General features: G+C 50.2%; 1 protein-coding gene across 1 annotated transcript; it reads left to right on the forward strand.

Moving 5' to 3' along the window:
* Positions 1–2111: 2111 nt before the first annotated feature.
* gng13b (guanine nucleotide binding protein (G protein), gamma 13b) lies at positions 2112–3736 on the forward strand (the record flags this gene model as incomplete). The annotated part of the gene is made up of 2 exons (XM_080524012.1): positions 2112–2209; positions 3631–3736. The coding sequence occupies 2 exons, from the start codon at positions 2112–2114 to the stop codon at positions 3734–3736; spliced, it is 204 nt and encodes a 67-aa protein (XP_080380138.1).
* Between the last annotated feature and the right edge of the window lie 6264 nt (positions 3737–10000).

Here is a 10000-nt window from a genome sequence, read left to right on the forward strand (position 1 = left end):
AGCTAGGTGCAGGGATACGGCTATACAGTATGTTAGCAACTGACGCCTAGTAACAACAACGCATAGTTGTTATCGCCACAGTACACACAGGATAAAAGGCAGAGGGTGGGAGACCGCGGAGAGAGAGAGAGAGAGAGAGAGAGAGAGAGAGAGAGAGAGAGAGAGAGAGAGAGAGAGAGAGAGAGAGACAGAGACAGAGATACAGAGAGAGAGAGGAGGGGGGAGGCTAAAGTGTTGATAATGGATTTTCTTTGTGAGAAGTCAGAGGACGACAGGACGCACTCATCAGTGCGTGTACATTTCATTGAGAGATAAGGAGGAGAAACAGAAGGAGGGAGAGAGGGAGGGAGAGGGGGAGTGGATGAGGGAAGATGGGGGGAGGAAGCAGAGGGAAAGAGAGATGGAGAGAGGGAGACAGGAGGAGTGACAGGAAGAGAGATTAGGAAGAGGTAGTGAGCGAGAGAAAGATGGAAGGGGAGGGAGGGGGGCAGGATGAGAGATGAGTACAGGCAGACAGACAGTTATACTGTAGAGAGAGAGAGAGGGAGAGAGGGAAAGAGGAAAGGGGGAGGGAGGAGAGCATCCTCTCTCAGCGTCTCAGGAGGCTCACATGGTGAAACCTGAGCTCTGGCAGAGACAGCCCTGCCTCTACAGCTGCAGCACAGACAAATAAGGCCACAACTCTCTCGCAACCCTCTCACAACTCTCTCACAACATTCTCACAACCCTCCCACAACAATCTCACAACAATCTCACAGCCCTCCCACAACACTCTCACAACCCTCCCACAACACTCTCGCAACCCTCTCACAACTCTCTCACAACATTCTCACAACCCTCCCACAACAATCTCACAACAATCTCACAGCCCTCCCACAACACTCTCACAACCCTCCCACAACTCTCTCGCAACCCTCTCACAACTCTCTCACAACATTCTCACAACCCTCCCACAACAATCTCACAACAATCTCACAGCCCTCCCACAACACTCTCGCAACCCTCTCACAACTCTCTCACAACATTCTCACAACCCTCTCACAACATTCTCACAACTCTCTCACAACATTCTCACAACCCTACCACAACCCTCCCACAACAATCTCACAACCCTCCCACAACACTCTCGCAACCCTCTCACAACTCTCTCACAACATTCTCACAACTCTCTCACCACGCTCTCACAACTCTCTCACAACGCTCTCACAACGCTCTCACAACCCTCTCACAACCCCCTCACAACTCTCTCACAACAATCTCACAACAATCTCACAACAATCTCACAACTCTCACAAATCTCTCAGAACCCTCTCACAACCCTCTCACAACCCCCTCACAACAATCTCACAACAATCTCACAACCCTCTCACAACCCTCTCACAGCATTATCGTTGCCCTCTTACATGGATCACGCAACAACATTCTCGCAACATTAGAACAGCTCTGCTTTTACCGTTGCAGCACAGGCAAAGGCCCCCCACAACTCTCTCTCAACGCTCTTCCAACGTTATCAGCTCTATCACAGCGTAAAAATAATAGGATTCAGTGCAGGCGTAGAGGAGCACCCAGAGGACCCTGGTACTGAATCCATTCCTGGTCTGTAAACATCTAACATGGTGTGGAAAGATTCAGAACAGGAGATGAAGGGGAGGAGAGAGACTGGATGAGAGAGACAGAGAGAGAGAGAGAGAGACAGAGATATATCAGGATATGGAGGGTATAATGGTAAATGGACTGACTTATATAGCGCCCTATTCCAAAGCGCTTTACAATAGCCTCTCATTCACCCATTCACACACACACATTCACACTCCAATGGCGGCAAGCTACCATGCAAGGTGCCGGCCCGCTCATTGGGAGCAATTTGGGGTTCAGTGTCTTGCCCAAGGACACCTCGACATATGACCAGCCGGGGTTCAAACCGCCGACCTTGCAATCATTAGACGCCGGCTCTACCTCCTGCGCCACAGCCGGCCCATATACATATATACAGTATAGGCTATATAGGCTGAAGGTGAAGTGTGTCCTCCCCCGCAGTCCCTTGGGTGAAATGTGTACTCCTCTGGTTCCCTCAGGTGTAGTGCACTCCCCCCCCCCCCCAGCCTGCAGTCATGGACGAGATGGACCTGCCCCAGATGAAGAAGGAGGTGGAGAGCCTCAAGTACCAGCTGGCCTTCAAGAGAGAGAAGTCCTCCAAGACAGTCACGGAGTGAGTAGCTCCTAACGCTTTACTAACCTCTACTCAACAAGTGTAGCTTCTTTACTCAAACCCTACTCCACTAGAAAGGCGAGAGAGAGAGAGAGAGAGAGAGAGAGAGAGAGAGAGAGAGAGAGAGAGAGAGAGAGAGAGAGACAGTCACAGAAGGAGTAGCTCCTCAGCATTCAGACATGCGCCCCTCTAACACTTTACTAACCTCTACTCAGAAAACAACGTTAGCTTTGCTCAAGCCGTACTCCACTAGAAGAGACAGTGAGAGCACACTCCCTCTCTTTTCAACGGTCCTAAAACCTCCAGTCACCTGTGAATGGTTCACCTGACAGTCATTAGTGAATGTCTTAGCTAAAACGAAATACCTCCCTCCCTCCCTCCCTCCCTCCCTCTCACTCCCCCTCCTCTCTCCTTCTCCTCTCCTCCCTCCCTACTTCTCTCCCTCCCTCCTCCCTACTTCCCTCCCTCCCTCCCTCCCTCCTTGTCCTCTCTCTTCCTCCCTCCCCCCCTCCCTACTTCTCGCCCTCCCCCCTCCCTACTTCTCTCGCTTCCTCCCTCCCTTCCTCCCTCCCTCCCTCCCTCCCTCCCTCCCTCCCACTCCCCCTCCCTCCCACTCCCCCTCCTCTCTCCTTCTCCCCTCCTCCCTCCCTACCTCTCTCGCTCCCTCCCTCCCTCCCTCCCTCCCCTCTCTCTCCCTCCCTCCCCCTCTCTTTAGCCATTAAGACTGGACTGTGAAGGGTCAGGGGGTTGTGGAGCTGAGTGGTGGTATTCCCTGTCCAATCACAGTCATTATTACTGGAGCACAGGGGTCCCCGTGTCTGTAATGAGGTGGTACACCCCAATGCCCCCCCCAGGCAACCTAAGGACACAACCTCCCACAGAGAGCTGGAGAGAGAGAGAGAGTGTGTATGTGTGTGTGTGTGTGTGTGTGTGTGTGTGTGTGTGTGTGTGTGTGTGTGTATGTGGGATGTCCATGCAGGGTTTAGCCTGTGTGAGGGAGCTCAGAGGACAGGAGCTGCTTCAGATGCGATCATCAGTGCTATTGATGTTATTATTTAAAGTACCAGAGCGTCCACGCCGTGTCAGTGATGGTGAGAGGCACTAGGGGGCGCTGCAGGAAGGGGGGGGTGCTATTGTGACTGTTGTGTTATTAAGACAGGGCTTACGGCAGCTATGTCAGGACAGCTATTACTGTGATTGTTGCTAGACTGATGTGACTGGTGTATTGACTCCTCTCTCTCTCTCTCTTTCTCTCTCTCTCTCCCTCTCTCTCTCTCTCTCTCCCTCTCTCTCTCTCTCTCCCTCTCTCTCTCTCTCTCTCTCTCTCCCCTCCCTCCCTCTCTCTCTCTCTTTCTCTCTTTCTCTCTCTCCCCCCTCCCTCCCTCTCTCTCTCTCTCTCCCCCCTCCCTCCCTCTGTCTAGCCTGGTGAAGTGGATAGAGGACGGGGTCCCTGAGGATCCCTTCCTGAACCCAGAGCTGATGAAGAACAACCCCTGGGTGGAGAAAGGGAAGTGTGTCCTTCTCTAGAGGGCCACACCCCTGCCATGACCCCTGACCCCCTGACCCTAACCCTGCCACGCCCATGACCCCTAACCCCCTGACCATCTGACCCCCTGACCATAACCCTGTCCCGCCCATGACCCCTAACCCCCTGACCTAAACTCTGCCACACCCATGACCCCCAACCTCCTATGTCCCCCACCGCCCTGACCTCAACCCTGCCACGCCCATGACCCCTAATCCCCTGACCTCAACTCTACCACGCCTATGACCCCCACCCCCCTGACCTTCACCCTGCCACGCCCATGACCCCTAACCCCCTGACCTCAACTGCCACGCCCATGACCCCCAGCCCCCTATGACCCCCACCCCCTTGACCTCCACCCTGCCACGCCCATGACTCCTGAAAGGGCATGACAGGACAGCGCCCCCCCCTATCTCGCAATGAATGTACAACAGTCTACAACTGATATTCCGACCACACACACACACACACACACACACTACTTAACGCTACATAGCTCTGACGTAAGGTGACGTACCACCGGTCCTGGAGCGCTACACACTCACTGCAAGTCTTCTGCCACGGTGACGCATCGCTGATGTGATATAATCCTCCTCCACGTTTCTCTATGGGTGTGTGATCTATTTATGCAGCTGCCAATCCACACCCGCTTTCTCTACTCTGTATCACTCGACTAGTCTACCGTGTGTGTGTGTGGTTGTTGTTGTCTTTTTGCGAAAACAAGTTTTTAGGAACTTGGGTCAAATTCTCACTGCCAGACTGTCCGTCAGCCTGCGGTGCGATGTGGGGATGGGGGGGATGGGTGGGGTGGGGGTTGGGGGGGCGGGTGGGGATGGGTGGACGATGGGTGGGGGGGAGGGGGATGGGTTGGGGGGGATGGGTGGGGCGGGTGGGCGATGAGAGGACAGGCAGAGCCATGAATAGGTATCTATATATCTGAATCTATCTGGCTCAGGGGCCTCAAACTGGAGGGCGACGATTTTCGGATAGAAATACATCGGCAGAGAACAGAAATGGTTCTCTTTCATGTCGAATAGGTGACTGGGGCAGCTCTGTGCGTTCTGTTTCTATCTGCAACACTCTAAAAGTCTCAATCGACTGAACGAAGAGCCCCAGGACTTTAACAAAACAATCATACAGTCACTTTCCTGGGCTTGAACCACTAGAACCTTCTACCAGACTAAAAAAAGTCTGGAAAAACCAGCCTAAAACTGATCAGAACATGTCTAAAACAGTTTTTAAACGGGTTTAAACTGGTCTAAAACCACTCTAAGCTGGTCTAAAACGGACCTAAAGAAACAGCAGGCCTGGGTAGAGCAGGGTTTTAGCAGGAGAACACTTTGAGTAAGAATTCAAGGGTGACAACGTAAACAATGGTCGCTATGGTCACGCTATGGTCACATGACTTCTAAGACTCACACTCAGAGCAGCTCTTATTTCCACATGGTTTGTTCTTTCAGTAATAGTTATGTGACTAAATTGTGCATCTTGTGTTAAAACATGTTACATTCTAAAGCCGGGTGAATTAAGTGTCGCTTTGCATGGATGTTGCAGAGTTGGAGGTTTGGATATTAAATGATGTTTCTTTGTGTATCGTCAACATTGAGCCCTAGTCTGGTGTGTTTAGGTCACATGGCTGTCTGTCTGACTCCCTTTCCTCATCACGTACAGTCTGATACACACACACCCACACCCACACCCACACACACACACACACACACACACACACACACACACACACACACCCACACACACACACACACACACAGACACTCTCCGCTCACATACATATGTACAGACAATCCCCTTTAACTTATTAACTTATTGATCATCCTTGTATTTATTTATCTATTTATTTTTTTGATGACTCCTCTCACAGCATGCGCTGTGGCTTTAGACGGCCATGTTGTTTATGATGTCCGCAACTGTTCCTCCCTAAAAAACAACAAAAACAACAACAACAACACCTTGGCAGTTCACCATCTTAATACTGCCTTGTACACAATTTCCTTAATCCCAGAATGTAAACGTGTGGCATGAGGTTTGACCATCACCAGTGACCTCAGCACTGGCTTGTGTGTGTGTGCTCTCACCTATGTGTGTGTGTGTGTGTGTGTGCGTGCGTTTGTGTGTGTGTGCATGTGTGCGTGCGTGCGTGCGTGCATGCGTGCGTGCGTGCGTGTGTGTGTGTGTACACGCCAAGTGTTTTAGTGGCAACTTCACCCTATCGCATGTGGAGGTGGGTGGTGAGAGAGGTCACACACGGGCCAGGGTTAATGGTCAACAGTACACTCTGTCAACTGAGGAGGCGTGTGGGGGGAGGCAAGGATGTGGATTTGTTTATTACTACAGTCAATTTACTAGTTTGTTTTGTTTTTCTATATAAACAGTAGGTATGTTATTGCTACAACAAAAACGTCTCTAACTATCTAGCAAATGTATTCCTTGTAAGAGTGCTTTGGGGAAAATTATGCATAAGATCAAGTACTAGTTTAATGATGATGAGCAATAAATAAATGATCCTTTTTTATTGAATGTTTTACAAAAACATTTATCTTATTGAATAAAGTAGAGGATTTTTAGACCGCTTGGTTGTCTTTTTGTGTGTGCATATGTGTCAGGGTGTGTGTGTGTGTGTGTGTGTGTGTGTGTGTGTGTGTGTGTGTGTGTGTGTGTGTGTGTGTGTGTGAGAGCATGTTTGAGTGAGGTACAACTCACCTTCATCTTTGTGGTATTGTGGGTTATTTTCTCCTGTTGGTTATGAATTAAAGAACAATTCTGAGTTCAAGACTATTTATTTAAAGTACAAAAGTATACAGATATCAAAGCTGGATTCTGGTCTGGTCTGGTAGAGAGAGAGAGAGAGAGAGAGAGAGAGAGAGAGAGAGAGAGAGAGAGAGAGAGAGAGAGAGAGAGAGAGAGAGAGAGAGAGAGAGAGAGAGAGAGAGAGAGAGAGAGAGAGAGAGGGACAGAGAGGAGCTGCTTGGTCAAGCTGAGAGAGAGAGAGAGAGAGAGAAGAGAGAGAGGCAGAGAGCTGTGTGTTCCAGAGGTGAGAGCGAAGAGAGCGCCTGTCCTTGGGCCCACACCCTTACTTATAAACAATAGTATGCAAATACAGTCACAATACAGTCACAGACAATGGTCCTATCACATTACCTAGAGATGGTCAAGGTGTGTGAAAAAGGGGAAGAGGCCAGGAGGTCATAAACCGCCATCTTAAGATACAGGCCTTCAGGTCCTCCCTCTTGTGAATGACCATCTCCAACAAAGAGTCGTAAAACCCCCATTCCCAGCAGGACAGGCCCACACCACATACCATGCATGTGTGTGTGCAATCAAGTGAAAATACTACAGTATCTCTCTGAGCTGATCTGTGGGAAAAAAAGAGTGAAGGGAGGAGACAGACAGACAGACAGAGAGAGCTTATCTGTCTAGAGCAAGCAGACAGACAGGCGAGCAGAAAAAGAGAGAGGAGACAGAGAGAAAGAGAGGGAAGAGGGAGAGAAAGAACAAGTTTTATCTGTCTGGAGCAGACAGACAGAGAAGTAGGGAGACAGACAGACAGGTAGACCAGCAGACAGACAGAAGCTCCACTCTTCTTCCCAGAAGCACCAGAGAATGTTCCAACTCTTCATCTCTCTCTCTCTCTCTCCCTCTCTCTCTCAGTGACTGAATAATGCAAGTAGGGGGAGAGGTATGCAGGGAGAGAGGTATAGGGGGCTGGGGTGGGGATTGGAGGCCCTCCCTCTCTCTCTCTCTCTCTCTCTCTCTCTCTCTCTCTTGAATAATAGAAGGAGGGAGTGAGCGATGGGTTGACACACTCGGGGCTCAGGGTGTGTCTCTGTCTGTATAGATCCATCCCCCCAACCCTGAAAACCCTCCCCCCTCTCGCCTCCCCCTCTCCCATGCTGTCCTTACTCACAAACCCTCGTCCTCTCTTCCTCTCCCCCCCCCCCGCCCCCCATACTGTCTGCTACAGTCATAAGGGACTAATGCACTAGATAATGGCCACAGACTCTGCCTTCACTCTCAGATTATACACACACACACACACACACACACACACACACACACACACACATGCACAGACACACACAAGGGACTAATGGCCCATCGGCCCTCTGCCTCTCCATTCACTCGTGGATTAAGATTAACAATCCTGGCGCTATCCTATGCCCACACACACACACACACACACACACACACACACACACACACACACACACACACACACACACACACACACACACACACACACAGGACTGCTCTCTGAGCTGCTGCACCAGATGCCATCTAATCTGGGAGGAGTAATCCACTCGTTGGTGCCCTCTCTCTCTCAGGGGGGGGGTTATAAATACATACAGGACCACAGGTCTGCCTCAACACTCTCACACACACACACCACTGGACTAATCTGCCCATTCAATCTATTACACCCCCCCCCCCACACACACACACACACAGAGTTGTACTTTAATGAGCAGTACTGCAGGTTGGGACATGTAGTGCCATGTGGGAGGGTGTACCAGGGTGTGTGTGTGTGTGTGTGTACAGGGGGTAGTAGAGGGGATCATCTGTGTCTGCTGTAGGTACCCCTAATCCCCGTTGACCCTCTCTTTACCATTAACCCAGAAACACGCTTAATCCAACTATCCTCCATCCCCCCGAACGCCCTCTGTCCACCTGTTCCCAACCTCCCCCCACCCCCCTCTCTCTCTATCTCTCTCTCTATCTCTCTCTTTCTCTTACCCCCTCTGTCACTCTCTCTCTCTCTATCTCTCTCTTTCTCTTACCCCCTCTGTCACTCTCTCTCTCGCGCTTTCTCTCTGCGACAGGACATTCTAGAAAACACCCTTTATTATCAGAATGTCCACCTAATGAATTGTTGTACACGACCGGGCATAAACACAAGATTGTTCCAGTGATAAGAGATTCATTGGAATTCTATACATCACATCTTGAGGCCCTTAACCCTAACCCTAACCCTAACATGTACACTAACCCTAACACTTACACTAACCCTAACACTTACACTAACCCTAACACTTACACTAACCCTAACACTTACACTAACCCTAACACTTACACTAACCCTCAGCTTTGCAGGAAGTTCCAAAGAAGTTCCAGAAGAAACTGCGGTTTCACTGAGTAAAACAGTAGTGAGGTCAAGGTGGAAGTGCATTCCATCCATAAGAACACTGCTGGGGGCCTATATGTATCACCAGATGGCCTAGACTGAGAGAGAGGGAAATGCAGGAAATCAAATGAAATATATCAAATGTTTTCTGAAAAGATCAGACTCTGAGAATTCAAAATGATGACTTGTTTCATATAATGCGAGCAAAACCAAAATATGAGAGTCACATTTCACAGACATATCTTATTGAGGTTCATCATTTTTACCAGTAGACATGTGTGGTCTGAGGAGAAAATATGGAACAACGGCCCGGATCAAAACAACCCGGCCACAGGAACCCTGATCCCATTCTGCCATCCCCCTCTCTTCTCTCTCTCTCTCCCTCCCTCTCTCTCTCTCTCCCTCCCTCTCTCTCTCTCCCTCTCCCTTTCTCACTCTCCCGCGCTCTCTCCCCACTGCTCCCTCTCCCTCGCTCATTCTTTCTCCCTTTCACTCCCTCTCTCTTTTCTCTATCTGTCTCTCTCTCTCTCTCTCTCACACACACACAGACACACACACACACACACACACACACACACACGCACACACACACACACACACACACACACACACACCTGTGTCGGGGGATATGGGTCATAGAGGGGGCAAATTTCATTAAATGAGGACAGAGGCAGAAATCCTGACACATCAGTCAGTGAACAACCTGCCACATTCCTTAAACACACACACACACACACACACACACACACGCTTGTGAGCTGAGACCTTACATGGGGCTAATTAGCAGTGACCGTGTGTGCATGCGCACGTGTGTGTGTGTGTGTGTGTGTGTGTGTGTGTGTTCGTAGCTGGGGATGGGGTCCTGCCCTCTGGCCCAGTTTTGTCTGAATGAAGCAGTGCTGTACAGTGCTGTAGGCCCACGGCACCTCATAGCTGGTGGAGGTAGAAATCAGAGGACGGGTTCATGGTAATAGATGGAACAGAATGAGGAATGGTATCGAACACATGTTTCAACCTCCATCAGCCTCCCTTGCAACACACAGACCAGACTAGACCAGACCAGACCAGATCAGACCAGACCAGACCAGATCAGACCAGACCAGACCAGATCGAGCACCTGTAGAGGTGG

The sequence above is a fragment of the Nansenia antarctica genome (genome assembly GCF_963989245.1).
Source record: "Nansenia antarctica genome assembly, chromosome: 2".
NCBI classification, from domain to species: domain Eukaryota; kingdom Metazoa; phylum Chordata; class Actinopteri; order Argentiniformes; family Microstomatidae; genus Nansenia; species Nansenia antarctica.